The sequence below is a fragment of the Cricetulus griseus genome, assembly GCF_003668045.3.
Source record: "Cricetulus griseus strain 17A/GY chromosome 1 unlocalized genomic scaffold, alternate assembly CriGri-PICRH-1.0 chr1_0, whole genome shotgun sequence".
Taxonomy (NCBI): Eukaryota; Metazoa; Chordata; class Mammalia; order Rodentia; family Cricetidae; genus Cricetulus; species Cricetulus griseus.
In genome coordinates, this window is record NW_023276806.1 from 87,930,923 (window position 1) to 87,948,216 (window position 17,294).

General features: G+C 41.6%; 1 protein-coding gene across 3 annotated transcripts in view; it reads right to left on the bottom strand.

Annotated features, from left to right (window-relative positions):
- The window catches only part of Kcnab1 (potassium voltage-gated channel subfamily A member regulatory beta subunit 1), a 388,290-nt gene that overhangs the window by 352,056 nt on the left and 18,940 nt on the right, over positions 1 to 17,294 (bottom strand). The window contains exon 1 of one of the 3 annotated variants that reach the window (XM_035450520.1): positions 16,681 to 16,922. The exons of the other annotated variants lie outside the window; for them this stretch is intronic. Coding sequence (XP_035306411.1) covers positions 16,681 to 16,922 — 242 coding nt within the window. Of the gene's footprint in view, positions 1 to 16,680; positions 16,923 to 17,294 lie in introns of those variants that run through there. 3 annotated transcript variants of the gene reach the window in all.

Consider the following 17,294-nt stretch of genomic DNA (forward strand, 5'->3'; position numbering starts at 1 on the left):
ACTATGTGATTTCAAATGATGAAACCACTTCAGCTTTAAGTTGTTCAAAGGTTAGCAAAGGTTAGTGGTAAACAGTGGCCATCGGATACCCTAATCACAGTTTTCTTGATATTCTGTGATCTTGTGAATTCTTAGAGCATCTCTATATCTAGACCAAAAAATCCAAAACTACTCATATGGATAGCTTCTTAAATACAGACAGTTAGAGCTTATGTTATTTTTATGAACAAGGTTAAGCTACCTTGTCAGTAAATAATTCTTCACTCACTTTCCTGTGGCTGAGGTGTATACCTTGAGGCTAATTAAGTCAACGACCAACCACTTTATGAAAAGTGTCACGCTCACCGCTTTGCTTATGTAGACTCACCTGATAGGTTACACAGAATTGATATGTGGCTAGAATAAAAACATGTTCAAAATGTGTCTATGGCTGTCTAAATCCAAAAGGAAGATGCAAAAAATTGAATTGCTCTTAGATCTTAACTTATTATGGCACAGAGTCACGAGGGAGAGGAAGACAGCTGGTGACAGGAGCCGACCTCAAGTGTATGTAGCAACTGGAGGGCAGGTAGCACATTTTTACCAATGAAGTCTTCTGGGGTTGGACTGGGTGGGGGATGGGGTGTGAGTGTGTACAAGTTACTTCATCTTTCATTTTCATTCTAAATAAAAGTTTTCCCAAAAGTGCTGCAGAGTAGCAAACACAAATAGGCCATAGGGTTTTTTGAAGGCAAGTAAAGAGTGTATGTGTGTTTGTGGTGGGGTGTGGAAGAGTAGAAGTGGAAAGGTAAGAGATGGTGGTGTGAAGGCAATGCAGTGGACCCACAGACCTCGGGCACACTCTGAGTTGTGGAACCTGTGCCCATTAGACACCTCAATGCCTGAGGAAGCACAGTCATGGGCAAGTGTCATACGAAGCCTTAGCTATCTAAAGGCAATACATTGGAGTTGCTCTGAGCTACTAAATTGTGCTGATGAGAGAATTGCCTTAGGAATATAGGCATTACAGGAAGTGCTTTAAAGTCAGAAAAGGAAGAAAAGACTCGATGGTTCAAGGGCTCATTCTCTTTCTCTGAAAATCTGAAATTTTCTTTCATGTGAATGAGAATTAGCATGATTTAAGGGAATCTATGGAAATACTTTAGAGACAGTAAGAGCCAAAGTGATTGCAGCTGCTGAGCTGCTCAGCCCTTCTGCTTGACTCTTGATGCCGCTGCTGAGGCAAACCTCTGTGCCTAATTAGATCTATGCAGTGCGTATTTCCCTTGGAGACAGTCTATCAATGTTCGTGTGGAAATGAAAGTCAGAAATCAATGACCAGAAAGTTGTACCAGAAAGCACCCCACTCATGCAGTCCAGAGCATCTACCTGTGCTTTCCTCCTCTTACTGTGCTGATGATTATCTGTCTTCTCACCTAGTCTAAGAGCATGACTCTCCTACGTGCATTTTCTATGCAGAAGTCGTTTGGTGGTATTTCTTTAGGAAGTCAGTTTGATCTCCTCATTTCTCGCCTGAAAATCCTTCAACAGTTCAAAGTCAGCTTCTGAAACCTTCAAGAAACTTGCTTGCTTCTTAAGCTCATCTTCTAGCATTTCCCTCACAAGGAGGCCTCTTCAGGCCTTGGAAGGAGAAAGCCCACCACTGGGCATCCTTGAAGGGAAGCTAAAGAGCAAGGAGGAAGAGGGAGGGGAGGAGGATACTGATGAATGAAAGCTGTAGTTTCCTGCTCCTGAGGTGCCCTAGGGACTGCTCTTGGAGTGTCTATAGGGAAGGTGCCATAGTGTCCTTCATCGAGAGCTCAGTGATGCTACCCAGACACAGCGGGTGCTCAGTACATTTTTGTTTATTTGAACAGTTTTATTTTGCAAAGAACAAACCACTGATCCAAAACCTTGGTGCAAACTCGTAGCAGGAACTTGGCAAGTCATCCATGTGACCACTAGGCTGCTGTCTAAGCCTCTCCAGGTCTCAGAAAACTCATTTGTAAATTCAATGGAGGAAATTTCTCCATGTGTCTGGTATCCCCTCAAATTCTAGAGTTCTGTGCACTTACTCCTGCCTACAGAGACTGTGTGTGAAGGGAGCAGAACCTTGACTAGATACAGGATGAAAATGGCATTTGGATTAATTTCCTTTACTGAGTAATTGACAGACCTAACTCTATTTATTGGAGATATGAGCTAACTGCCTTATAAATAAACCGCTTTATGAGTTTTTAATGTGTTCTACATTAAAAATGCATCACTTTCTGTGGCAAATTAAATATCTTTTAAAGTCAATATTGTCCTTTTTATTTTTGGTTAAAATGAGATAAGATTTCTGCATATTTCAGTGGTGTGATTAAGTAGAAAAAGCCTCTTGGGAAATTACCTAATAAAGGAAAATATCCCCTTATACACACACACACACACACACACACACACACACACACACACACACACGTTAGCACAGAAGAAGAGCCAAGAACCAGATCCAAAACTCAGTGACATGACATAGAAACACAATGATATTCTGTGGAAAGTGCATGACCCTTGAGTTCATGACCATTACCAACTTCCAGGTGACAGGCCACCAGCTAGACTCTCTTTATAGCTGTGAGTTCATTCCACATCTGCCTCTCCAGACTTGATCAGGAGGAAATGGGGTTGGCAAATATAGTCTGCCCCACCATAATCTGTTCCTCTCTCCTCCAAATGAGAACATTCCGGTTTTCTGTTTGTCAGCAATCTGGGAAGCTCAAGAGCAGCTGCAGTCCTCATTCATGACTATCAGCTCCAGGCAATGGCATGTGCTGGGTGGTTCAGAAGGAATAAGATACCCAACGAATCCAAGGAATGAAAAGAAAGGTTGTGCTTGCAGGGCAAGCATTTTTCCTCCTGGAAACGAATAAAGTGTGATTTTCAAAAATGGTCAGACGTTCATTTTTGTTCTCTGTGCAGATGGAAATCAGAGACAGGCAAAGGGCCGCTCTTTTAGCACCCTGAGGGCCATAACCTGCAAAGGCTCATGGTTGGGCCTTGATTGAGAGGCCTATGGCCTGGAGGCCTATTGATGCAGATGCTCTGGGCTTATTGCTGTGGGTTTAGAGTGCTGAAATCCAGCACCTAGTCAGAGCTCAGGAGCCTGGGTATGATACAGTAGCTCTTTAGACCATAGTAGTCCTCTTGAGCTCTTATTGTAACTGGGATTTGCTGTCCTTACCGTCTTGGCTCCTGCTTTCAGTTCCTAGAAGCCTCTTATTTACCAGTTGTTGCTTCTCTGCCTTTATGCTTTCTCCATATGTTGCCCATCTTTTATGGTCTTAACACCTTGAAGGTTCTGACCTTTATTTTTTTTCTAGAACTCTACAGCTGCCTTCTAGTGTTATAGTTTAGAGCTTCAGGTATTGTGGTCTTTAGCTTCTCATGGCTTTCTGGAACTCTCTGCCTCCTGTTCATGTAAGAGTGCTAAGCGATGGGTTTTGGAGTCCTCAGCTCCTGTTGAATCACTGGAACTCTTCATCTTCTTTCCTATGCTATTGTCACTGATGTGGCTGGAATTCCCAGGGTTTTATCTGCTATTTGTGAAACTGTCTCAGCCCTTCTATCCATAATAAATACTACTGACTGACAAACACCCTTGAGAAGACTTGGGGAGTTTGCTTTTTAAGTTCTTTTATTAATGAGATGAAGAATTCCAAAATAGGACCCCAGTTTCCCTTGTAGTACATGGCATCCAACATGGGGCTCCCAAAATTTCCAGAATAACCTTATATGCATTTATGTCTTAAATTCTTAAAATGTAATGGCATTAATGTTAAACTTATTTATTTTAATTGCAATCATTATTTCTATCATTAAAGTAACTTGGCTACCAAGAATAGAAAGGTGGCAAGTCCATTTTTCTTCAATGTCAAAATAACAACTAGTATTTGGTTTTATTTCATTCTATTTTCTGTGTAAAATTCTTTTTTCTATGTAAAAATTTAACTGTATCTGTTCATAAGTGTAATTTCTATGTATTTTGATTTCAGAAGTACTATATGGACCAATCTAAGAGAAATTTTATTGATATTGAACACTTCATACATACATACATTCCAAACAATGTAAATTAGAGTTTGCAACTTAGAAGAGGAAATCCATGGTAAAGAATACCAACCAGATGCCAAAACAGAGAGAACACTGCATCCCAAATGTCACAAAGCAAGGCTACATGCCATGCCTTCCTTCTCTCTGGAGAGAAGCAGAAAACAAATTGTTTTATGAGGCAAACAGATTATTCCTATGTCATAAAAATTATATAACATATAAGAAAACTGTCCTCTTTAATTATGGTCAGGGAATGGGCTGATTTAAGTTTCTAGCTACAATGTTCTTTCTGCATGTTCTCAGGTAGAAGAAAGATCAGAGATGCTGCGGGATGAATGCTAGTCAGAATTTTAAGAGCTCAGAACTTACTTTTCAACTGTCACTGCTTACATAGATGGGTCTTTCCTTGTCCTAGCAAGATTGTCTCTCTGTGTGTATAAGTATGTGTGTGTGTCTCTGTATGCATATGTATATGTATGCATATGTATGCATGTGCATATTGTATGCATATGTGTGTATATGAATATGTATGTTTGTGTATATGTATGTGAGCATATGCGTAGGCATATATATGTATGTGTGTATATGTGAGTATGTGCATATGTGTATACATTTGTAGGTATGTGTATGCATATGACTTTGATCTGCTCTTATTAAAAATGGCTCTGTGCTCCTGTACCCAATGGTTTCCCTCACTACTCCCTTGACCCATCAGAGACCGTGACAGAGTAGCCTCTCCCTCCTGCATTGTTTGGGAAATGTCTTAACTCTACACTCTGGTTCCTTGCTTCCTGCCCTGCTTACTCACTCACAAGCCTTATCTGCTCCTGTTTTATCCTCCTTATTTCTTAATACGGGAGAACTTTCCCTCTTTTTCTTTCTATGCCTTTTGCTTATCCCATGGCTTCACATCCTCCCAATAGAATAGCTTCAAGATTTATACCTTAACAACTTGGATATAAATCTCTAGCCCAGGAATTTTCTGTTTGACATTTTCCTGTGCTGGTGAACAGGCTTTGTAACCGAACATATCTAAAAACAGCTCCCTCCAGACCGGTGTCTTTCAATTTAAGACACTTGACTTTCCCAGTTGTCCACCCAAGAACCTCCAAATAATTCAATTTATTTGCAAATCCTCTTGACAACTCTTAAAATAGAACCAGAATCCAGCTACTTCTTTCCATTCCCACCCTGGTCCAAGTTGTTATTCCTTGGTGTTGTAGTTTAAGTAAAAAATGTCCCCCTTGGACTCATGTATTTGACACTTGGTCCCCGGTTAGTGTGGCTGTTTGGGGGATTGTGGAACCTTTAGGAGGTGGAGCCTCACCTCAGTGCCTGTTTCCTCTTTGTATGTGTTTCCTGTATGAAGTTGAGAGGTCATCTTTCAGATCCCTCTTTGGGTGCTTGGTGCCACGCCTTCCTATGATTATGGACTCTCACCCTCAGGGATTAGAAGCTAAAAAATCTCTTCCTTAAGTTGCTTTTGGTCATGGAAATGTAACTAATATGCCCAGATTATCTTTCAGCCTATTTCACATCTTAACATTTAGATAAACCTGTTAAAAATAGCTCAATTCAGTTACTCCCATGATCGGTACTCACAGATGTTCCCATTGCACTCAGAATAGAAGATAAAGTCTTTAAAATAACCTATAAAGCCCTTCAGTCTGACTCATACAATAAGTGATTAACTGCCCAAAGAAAGATCTGGCCCCTTGCCCTCAACTCCTGCAAGTTAAACCTCTAAGCCTTAGGATGCCCTGCCCTATAAATGTGTGGCTATCTACCAGAAACCCTAGGCTATACTGTACTGACTATGATCTGTGTTTAGTTATGATGGATACCCTGGACTACCCACGGTCAGCGCCACCTATACAAAGGATAAAAACTAAAGTCAGCCACACAGGTAGCTATCATATCTACAGGCCAAAACTCCAATAAAATTTCTGAGCACAACATTTTAATTGAGTTGTATTGGTTGGGACTGCTCCATGAATGTTGCAGGCATTGCTGCAGGGAGGAATATCCACAGTACTACTAGGAAAGAGAAGTTTGAAGCACTGTGCCTATATTCCTTTTCCCCATGCTAGTTTTAATCTTCTATAGTTATGATGAATTATAACTATGACTATAATGTCTTTGCTGCATTCTGTGAGACCTGAGGGGACCATCTGAAGTCAGTGTGCTTCCCCTTATCTTCTTCATGCCATACATTGCTATTCCACCATCCATCCACTCTATTCTTGTATTTTTGGCAGCTTTGACATTTCTCCTTTAGAGATTTTTTTCCTTCTATGTACAGGATTTTACCCCCCTCAAATAAAAAAACAAAAAACATACACTCACTTTTCACTTGCTTTGTTCAAATTCTATCTTTTCAGTGATGTCTTCACTGGCTATACTGTTAAAAATTATACCTGTTCACCAATCATGTGCTTACCTACTTGAAGTATTATGTATTTCTTTCTTCATTTTGTTATCTGTCCTGCCCTCATTAGAATGAAATACTCAAGAAATTGGCTAACAAAACCTGTGTGTTCACTGCTGTTTCTCCAATGCAAGAAAACTGTAACACAAGGTCAACACACAGTGAATGCCTGTTGAATGAAGGAATAAACTCATAGTATTTTTATGACAAAAGTCTAGATGGTAAAAAAATACTGTACTAAACCAAGAATGAACAATTACTGATGAAATAAATAACTTCATAAAAATAATTCCACCAATACATTATACAATACATATTAATACCACATGAGCCTGCTTTTCAATCTCCTAGTTGAATCAAATCAAATCAAATAATCATGAGATAAATCAGAGGAAGTATTTAACTCATAGCAACCCAGAACCAAGAAATGATGAACAAGAGGTTAGGAGCAGAAGACCTTAAAGAGGAGCTGCTCATATAGAAGGCTCAGAAGAAGAAAACTAAGCCTGCCCCACTCTCACTGAAACTCATTTGTATCTTTTGGGTAAAACTGGGATGTGAAAATGCATGATCTTCCCAGTGCATTGCCTAGTCCTAGTAACAATGCAAGTTTCTGCTCATCTAAATGGGGCAGAGTCAGGTAGCCTCGCCAGGGTAGTAGACTAGGGCTAGACTGAAGTGAGAAAACCCATGGGTCTGGTGATAGCACTAAAGCCCACTCTGAGGTTGCCAATCACCAAAGAGAGTTCCTCACTTTTAGTCCAGATGTTTAGTGGAAAAGGCTAGCACACAGCAAGAACAATAAGATTTAATTAGAACTCATAGTCATCAACAATTACACTAGAGAAAACCCTCTAGTGTGTTTATATTTGAACTCAACTGGTAAATCAACTAGGAATCCCAAACAAGAGCCCCTCCTGTCCCCAGCTTTTGGGACATTATATTACTTGTTAAACTGTGATGATCATCCTATTTATAGTAACATTGGGATAGGAACATATGAAGAAAAAGTACATCTAGAGAGATATCCAACAGGACTGATGGGCAAGTCATGGGGAAGATAATAGAGTGGTAGAGGAGAGGCTCATGGTTCCAGCATGTGTGTATAACAGTCATCTGGTGGTTATCAGAGGACCTCTAGGACCTCTGCTAGAAGCCATTCTTTCCCGGCGGCCAACTCTCTTTGTCTTCTGCTCTACCCTTTGGGCTTGTTTCCTGGCCCCACTCATTTGTGGCTCACACCGAAAGGATGCACAAGCTTGTGGTACCTGCTTTGGCAGTCCTCACCTCACTGTCCTCCCAGACAGAGCCAGTTAGCGTTCCCCCTGCCCTGTTTGATGAAGCACTTGGTGACGCCTCTGTACGCAGACCACGAGCACCACCTCTCTGAGGAGGATGTACTGCAACTAAAGGAACACAAATGACTGAGTTCATTTGATTTCGTTTTCCTAATGCCAGCGTTCTCTTGAAAAAGCGCTACAGTTTAGTCTGAAGTTCCAGATGAACACATGGCAGACATACTCTGGCAACTGTGGTACAATGTGACCAATTGTCTCAAGTTCCCACTGCCACAACCTTAATTAAAGTGTCTCCCTGCTATACCTTCCCTGCCATGGTAGATGGTATTCACTCAGCCAAAATAAACTGCTTTTTCTTTAAGATTCTTTTGCTAGGTATTTTTGTCAGGCCAATGAAAATAAAGTAACAACTATAGCTGGGAATGAAAAGTCTGCTTTTCTTTTCTCAGTCAGCCATGCTTTGGAGTTGGTAGTATACCTTTAGATACTCAGCTAGGAAACTTCTGAACATACACTATTTGCTCTGTAAAACACTCAACTGACCTTTTTGGAAACTCTACCAGCGGATGTACTATAGATGGTATGGGGCTTTTGACCAGGATTTCAGTACCAACAGTGAAAGTCCCTGCTGTAGAGATGGCCTCATACCCTGTCAGATAGTGGTTAGTTACCCCATAACAATCATGCATGCCACTATTACAACAGTGGGCACACCTTGCACACCAGGTCAGTATTGTAGCATGCATGGTCCAGTGTTGGTAAGAATACTGATGTCATTTTTCTTCAGTAGTCTAAATGGCATCTTCTGGCACTATAAAAGCTATCCATCAGGGAAGAGGCTTCCTGGTTTATTTGAGACTGATTTCTCTGTTTCCTGCACGCAAAATGCATTATGGTGTAGTGGTGGTTTGAATGAGAATGGCCTCAGTAGACTCATTGTTTGAATGCTAGGTCATTTGGTTGTGGCACTGCCTGAGAAGGATTAGGAGGTGTGGCCTTGTTGGAGTAGATATGGCCTTGTTGAGAGAAGTGTGTCACTAGCATGAGCTTTGAGGTTTCAAAAGCCTATGCCAAGACTAGAGTGATGTAGAACTCTCGGTTACTTGCGTCTGTACCATGTCTGCCTGTGTGCGGCCACGTTTCCCACCATGATGATAATGCACTAAACCATCTCAAGCTAACCCTAATTGAATGCTTTCTTTTGTAAGAGTTGCTGTGGTCCTAGTGTCTCTTCACATCAATAGAATGGTGACTAAAACAGGTGTCTTCAGCAATAGGGCCATGCAGTTATGGTGGGTTACCAAGGGCAACGGCAATAACCTAAATTGTTTTTGGAGACATTTGGGGCCTGTCTGACTTGTTAAGGAAGTGTCTCAAGTCTTACATTATGAGTTTTATTTAATAGCCCATGTCTTTTCAGGAGCAGTGCTGTCTACCTCTGCAGGATGGTTCTGTTTGAACTCTTTATTTTATAAAGTTATATTTTGAAATTAGTTTACTAAATACTGGGTTTTTATAACTTTATACCACTTCAGCTGGGTTAATAACCCACTGCTCCCTGCTCTCCTTCATGTACCCCACTTAATCCTTTAAAGACTACTCCCTCTTGTTTCATATCAAATTCATTCTACTAGTCCCCCAATTACATTTTAACTAGGTTGTAAGTCATCAGGTTTCTCTGGGGCTTCTCATAAACTTTCCTTTTGGTTAACCCTCTACCCTCACATCTTGGTATTCCCTGTACTCCTGTACTGCCTCCTGCTTCCAATCCCCAGTATTGCACCTCTCTGCTTTCATTTTGCCTGTAATCTACTGTACCCTCTCCTTAACATGCCTCCTTCCTAAAGCCCTTTCCTGGCTTCTGAAACTTGTGCTTCAAGTTAAACACATACAGGAGGACATGTGGCATTTGTCTTTCTGCCCCTGAGATACTTTACTCAGTATACTATTTTTCCTGTTTCATCCATTTACATGCAAATTTCAGCATGCCATTTTTTTTTACAATTGAATAATACTTCATTGCGTATATGTGCCTCATTTCTCTAAATTATTCATCTGTGGATGGGCATACAGGTTGATTTCATTTCCTAGTGGCAATGAAATCAGCTGTTGTTGTTTTTATAAATGGCAATGCTCTCAGATTGCCTTCTCAATATTTATGTTTATGCCCATAAGCTGGGGTCATTTTCAGTCTTGGTCCAGCAGCTTCTTTTTGGAGAGAGCAGCAGTCAGTGCAGAGATGCATAATTGGTGGAGGTTCTGAGAATAAGAAACTGGATGTTTAACCCTAAATGGAACAGCTTTATCAACCCCCTACTCCTGCCAAGTCCCAGAGAACAATGTGGAAGAGTAGGCAGAAAGAACGGGAAAGACAGAGGACGGGGAGGAATACTGTGAAATGCTTCTGGACATGGCAGTGCTCCTGCACTCGTGAACTCCCAGCAGCCGTGGCTATCTGCACAAGACCTATATAAGATCAAGCCAGCCAAATCTCCAGCACAGGTGGAGGAGGAGCTCTCAAGACCTTACTCCTTACTGAGGAGAAGCTATGGACGGTTCGTAGCTGCTGGGAGACTCAGGACCATTGTTTTATGAGGGTTCCACCACTAGTAGGTGTCTCGTGATCCAGTATGGCTCCACACACTCGTGATAGCGAATGGATATCACTAATTGGACACAATGGAGTATAGAAGAAGAGGAGACAGGGAAAGAGGAAGAGGAGATGAAATTGGGAGGGGGCATGTTGAAGGAAATGCAGAGGGAATTGGAGAGAAATTTAGGGAGTGGATATGATAATATTGCATTGTGTGTATGGTGTGTGTGTGTGTGTGTGTGTGTGTGTGTGTGTGTGTGTGTGTGTGTGTGTTGTGTAATTCTCAAGAATCCAAAATTTTAAAAATTAAAGTTAAAATAATAAAACACCTAATTGGGCTAGGTTATAATAAACCAGCTATAGCATCTGGGCTTTTCAGAAACCCAGGAATATGCCGGACATAATCTGTTACATTTTTTTCTTACTATGATAATTTCTTGTTGACACAATCAGGCTAACTCTATACATTCTAGAAAACAAACAAAAACATCCTACTAGCTTCATTCCAAGGAATGGGAAGGCTTCCTTTTCTTTATGAAATAGCGCACCCTACCGACATTCAAAAGCAATGCAGAAGGACTTGGGGGGGGGATGAGACTGGGTGGATAATTTGGTCTATGGTAACTCCTTAGTTAGGAAAGTCAGGTTTCAAAGTATCTGTCTTTTTCAGATATTTGAACAACAAGCTCCATATAACAACGACCTCCATATGAGAAAATATGGTTCGTGTAACTCAGTGTTATTTTTACGTCTTCAATCTCCGACATTTTCATCATAAGCAAAGCAACCCCAGAAAATCACAGTGGAAATTTCAAAACAAATTGAATTTTCATCTCTCATTATTTCAAGCTACAATCATGTTCGAATTCAAGTGCATTTCTTTTTCAAAGCTACACTGCAGAACTGTACTTGTTTCAGAACTTCCGTTCCGTTCCCCAGGCACGGTATTCAGCACTGAATACGCCTCTTCTCTATGTCTTTCTGGTTCTCCACCAGCATCCGATTTCAAGTCACACACATTCTGATCCCCATCCATCGCAGAGCCATCTACATCCCTCCTGAAATATCGTAAGAGGCACACAGCCAGAGGCTCAGAGAAATGAGCACAGGCCCCAGGACTGACCCAAATTAGACCGGCCTAAAATAAATCATGTCAGCGTGTCTTAATATTACTTCTGTACAGGCAGCATTTTTCTAGGCTATTGTTTTTTAAACATGGCCATAGCTACTTTTAAAGCAGGTCTGAGTGTGCCAAGCATCCCATGGAAAGAGCAGGCCACGGGAACTAATGGGGAAAGGTATGTGATGAGGGTGTACCAGGAGCACAATGGTGAATTCAATTTTAATACTAAATGATGTTCCTCCTCCCCACTGCCTCAGCCCTGCAATGTTATGGGAATTAGAATGGATTGCCTTCCTGGTACCTTCTGCATGCCCTCAATGTGAATGCTATTATCCCACAGTGTTTGTTCCTCTTGTTGTTTAGGCTAGGAAGCTACATGGGGATCAGAAAAGGGGAGAGGCTGAGCCTGAGAGCAAATCCCGTGAGGCTATCATGACCTCATTATGACAAAGCCTTAGGAAAGGTGTTTAGAGAGGAACGTGCTTCCCATTTGTTAGTTAGAATCATTATTTCTAATCAATGAAAACCAGCAGGCAACAAATGTTCTCAGACATATCTGAGAAAATCTTTGAGCTGGGTAAAATGCCCCTTGACTTTGCTTTGCCTTTCTTCAGTCCCCTTTTGTCTCTTGGAGGAGCACTATCAGTGAAGAGCACGGTGAATGTTCATCGCCTTAGACCTGTCTCTCCCTGTAGACTGAACGCTTCTTTCCCTCTCTTCTTGGTTTTAGGACCAGCCAGCTCTCCTTCCTGTTTCCACTTACCTTCTAGAAATTCTGTAGTTTTGCTTAGTTGACTCACATAATGTGTCAGAAACCTCCAGGAAGTCTCCAATCTGACAATACCATCAGACACTAGGGAAAGCTGGCAGGAGAGGAGCTCAAACTGCTGGGAGTCCTGGTCTCTTTCATTTCCTTCTGACTCAAATATTTTTATTCTAGGCACTAAGAGCACAGTGTTGATAACATATAACATCATATTACAACCATTCGAAGAACAAAATAGCCCATATTTTAATTTGATCAAATGGGAACCCATGTGTAAAGTGAAAAGACATGAGGGGGAAAGTAGCATTTTCTAGAGATCTACTCCAATAGGACAAGCAATGAATTTGTAAATATTAATGAGGGAGAAATAGCAAAGAGCCCAGGGTTGTGTGAGATTCGATTTGTAGGTGTTTTTATTTTCTGACCATCTTTAAAAGAGAGTTAATGCATGTTTCTTTCCAAAATTTCAAGTTGAGCCATATACAGTGACTGAGGTTTATAATCCTAGTATCTAGGAGTCAGAAGGTTTTCACCGTTGAGTTTAAAGCCAAACTCAGCTGCATGGAGAATCCCAGCCCTAATTGGACTATAGTGTGAAAGGCCTGGTCTATTTGCAAGCAATAAATGGTAAGTATACAAATTTCCTGCCCACCCATGTTCAAAGAGAACTAGACAGCATGGGGACAAGGCTCTTGTTGGGCCCACAGACATGTTTAAGAGTGAGCCCAGCCCATGACAAACTGCTGTGATGTTGACTAGGGTCCACTTTCTAGAAAGGGAATTCAGGACTCAGCAAAGACAACAAGATAACCTGAATGCCTAATAGGGAAGAAAACTGGGAGCTAGGGTACTGTGAGTGGAGAGCAGAGGTTCTGTGCTCTTTGGTATTTTTTCTGCTCCCCAATTTCTGACTGGATGCTCCTCAATTAAGAATTCACTTCTATTGAGAACTTCCGAAATGCAAATGTTTTGCAAGATTACAAAACAGAAAAAGCTCTAATCTTCATCCTCCTGGCGATGACAGCATAACTTTGATAACACACACACACACACACACACACACACACACACACACACACACACAGCTAACTTAGATGGAGGAAGATCAGCCCATACTGGGAAAGAGAGGGGAAAGCCTAAGGGTAGGATCAGCTAGGTGATGGGGATGATTGTGCACCTTCTGGGTGAAATGCTGAGCAAAGGCAGAGGCTGTGATGCAGGGAATGGAGCAGAGAGTGCAACAGTCAAATAAAAAAGCCAACTAGGTCCTCAAACTTAAAATACTACTTAAAAAAAATCATGTACTACTTATAGGAAAACCTTGCTGACCCTTGGGTTAGAATTTCACTTTACATCTATGTCAGTTCCTCCTGCCACCATTAGTACAATCAAATTGCCTCAATCTAGATATACATGGTTTCTTAGCAGTCTAGATATGTCTTATGTGTTGTTCAAAACTGATCCTCTGTATCTTTTGTTTAATCTTGACTTGGGTGTGTGATTTCTATCTGCCTCAGAGTTCAATATGTTTAATAGAAATAGTTAATGTTCAGCCTCTTAGGAATGCCTTCTCTCTTATTGGTTATTTTGTAGCCCCAAATACAACAGATTTTTTACACTTCTATTTTTTCTGAGAATTCAAAGCTAAAAGAAGGATCTCCACTCCAACTTTGTACACTTTTCACCGTTTTCAAACACTTTCAGTTTCTACATTTTTTTGCATATTTACTGATTTATCCCCCTTTCCTGATCAACTTTAGTTAGAAATAGTGCCCAGTCTCCATGGGAACACAAAGTAACACTCCCTTAGAGATGATGAATTCCCTGCCCTAGGCTGAAGTCTGCAATGGCATTTGCCCAGATTAGGAAAAAGACGGCAGCTTCTGCTGTTCCCAGACTGCAGGGCTCTGAAGTTCACATGGAACCCACAAGGACTGTGTGATGCTGTAATGTGTCGTTGCCTTTTACTCCTGAGAATAGTCTCTTATGAGTTTCAGCTGGTGGACTTGCATCTTCCCTCACCCCCAGACTGACAAACGGATACTATAGGTAAATGGGAAGAGAGCCTGAATTTAGTGAGTGTCTACTTGTGTTAGGTATCCAATACATCATTTCAAGGTCAGTATCTCAGTTCTCAAACTGGCAGAGTTGGGATATAGCTTCTGGTCTGCTTAATGCCAAAATTTATCTTCTTCCAACTACATATGAAACAGAATGATATCTTTCAGAATAAATAGAAAGGACAGTGTCAAACAGACATGTCTTCACACAGCCATTGTCCTTTCTCACACCTGTTAGCCTGGGAGGAAATGTTATAATAAAGAAAAGTCTGGACCTAACCATGCACCAACTATTTTTGTAAGAAATAAAGGTAGAAGCCAAGTTGAAGAGGAACCGGTAGAATCATAGTCTGCTTCCCTTAAACTCCCCCTTCAACAGTTAAAGCAAATCTCCTAGATAAGTGTGATTAATAGCTGTCTTGAAGGAAGAAGGGAAACACTGTTGAAACTGGGAGAAGTGCAATGAAGGGAGCATGAGGAAGATGTGTCAGAGCACAGCACACTCATCATGAGTCAAAGTCTTGACTGTTTCACGGGGACAGTGACAAGTTTGACCTTCTTCTCAAATTCACAAAGTTTAGCAAAGTGTTCTTGAAGGTCCAATTTCTTGGAGGAGTGTGACCCAGGATTGTAAGTCTTTGTCCAAGAGCTTATTTACACAAGACATCCCCCAAATCACAGAGCTTTGCTCACCAAGGCAAAGTGAAAAATTGCCTCAGACCTACATTCCAGAATCATGTGAAGAGTGGGATCCACAGACACAGCTGAGGAGGAGTCTAGAGGCTGACTGGCCACAAGAGAGGTGGACTCCAGACCCCTCTGTAGCTGAAGCAACTCAACTCTCATTTGTCTGAAGAAAGTGTTCCTGGTTGCCACATCCCTTAAGAAGCACTGTCCTAGAATGTATCTGTATCTGAACAATGACACACAGCCCTTAGATGTAGAGAGGTTTTGGAACAAGAACTTTGAAGGAGGAGGCATACTCTCTGAAGGGTTACATAAGAGTCTTCGGTAGCACAAGCTACCCTATGACAAACACAGAGAAACTATGCATCTCCCCTTCACCTGATCTGCATGCACACACCACCTTCTCAGCCATCACAGAGAATCAAGGGGAGCATGGGAAGAAAGTGAGGAAATGTGGGGAAGTTGAGTGAGAAGGCTCCTGCCTAATGCAAAGTCAGAAGGGAGACGGTAAGTAGTGGTCAGCACGTGTCCCATCCCAGTGTGTGAAGTTGAGTTCTCCTAGACAGGTGGGGAGACTCTTCCCACTTCTAAGGCAACACTGGGTAGACTGTACTTAGCTCCCTAAGCATTCACAAAAGTCCATACCTCTCTGCACCAGCCCTTTATTATATAAACCATCTGTGTTAAACACGTTGCTCTCCAGAGAGGAGCCACATTATTGCAAATTGCTTTATTAATAAAATTAGCTGGTAAATCAGAACAGCAGCTACTCTACTAAAATAGACCTTTGGAGTGGGAAAGTGAAGCCATTGGGGACAGCTTGTACATGAAAAGAAAAGAAAAGAAAAATCCTCACCCTGAGAAGTTCAAGTTTTGACATTAGCTAGGACAAGCATCCTTTATAGGTGATGCTTTCGGTATCCTTGTCCTTCTAAGTGGATTTTACTCCATCTCCAGGCTCTGGAGGAGAAAGGTCCTGTGCAGATGCTCAGATTCTCACATTCTGTAGCACAGCTTACAGAAGATGGGACAAATTGCTTAAAAATCAAACAATATTCACCTTTTCAGAACAACTAATGATTACACACTCAACCTCATATCAAGACAAAAAAAAATCTCCCTTTCATTACCACATAATGGTATTGAAAGGGTAGTGCAGAGGGACTATTCTTGGACCATGTTGATAAAAACCACTGTCATTTCAAGAGGAAAAGGAACTAGCCCACATGATTTAGGCTTAAAATAAGATAACATAGCAGTGGAAGCCTGGGCAGCATTGGAAAACATTCTGCTCAACATGATAAATTGCCTTGAGGAGAATCGAGTCCACATTCTTCATTTCAAGCTGCTCACTCACCTACTTCCTCAAAGCCAAACCTATTTGTACTGGCAGCATGAGAGACCTTCCTTCCAGAAGGGAGCTTGGGACCTTCCACAGGTGTGCTTCACTCTCTTTTGCGCAACCCTTTGAGCCAAGAGAATGGTAACTTAAAGCAAAAGCAAGCAAGCAAAAGAACTCGAGAAGAAGGCCAGCTCCACTTGTTTTTCTCTCTCCCTAACACCTTGTCTAGCTATTTCAATCTTTATTCTTTAATGGCAAAGACCTTTGGTGTCAGTACAGCTTCTGCTTGGATCTTTTTGCAGTCAACAGTACCTGTATGCCATGCCTGTCTTCGCCTTGGTGGTTTCCTGCAGCGAAACTCCATGGGCACGTAAAAACTTCTCCAGGCATTTCCATTCTGTACTCTCGCTTGGTCTGACAGGCCAGCAGGCTCCCTGAGGCAGAGTCTTGGTCACTGTCAGGTGCCGTCGGCATTTTAGGGCTGATTCACTGGATTTGGGCAGAGCTATTTTGGGGCTGGGGATGTCTGCACAAGCGGGTTTATAAAGGTGCATGGTCTATAAAGCCCAAGGAGACGAAGCAAATCTCGCAGCACTTAGCTTTAAGACTGACTGAGACTAACTGGGGCTATCTGGATTTGGTCTGTCCCTAAAAGGGACTAACTTGCTTTTTTTAGATCTCCCTTCCTATTATTTTAATCTGAGCAGGCTCCCAAGTTCCCCAGCAGAGTTCCTGGTTGTATGTCTCTGTCTAGGCTTGGGCAGAAAAGAGCCCGATGGGAGCCAACTATCTTTCTCTTCTCTTTAGAAGTCTCAGAGTCAGAAGTAAGACAACTATGTATTGGCTTGAGGGAAAATGTGGGCATATTTTCCCATGTCTTCTATTTAGGTAAAATAAATATTTTAGTAGAATAGCAGCCAGATCTG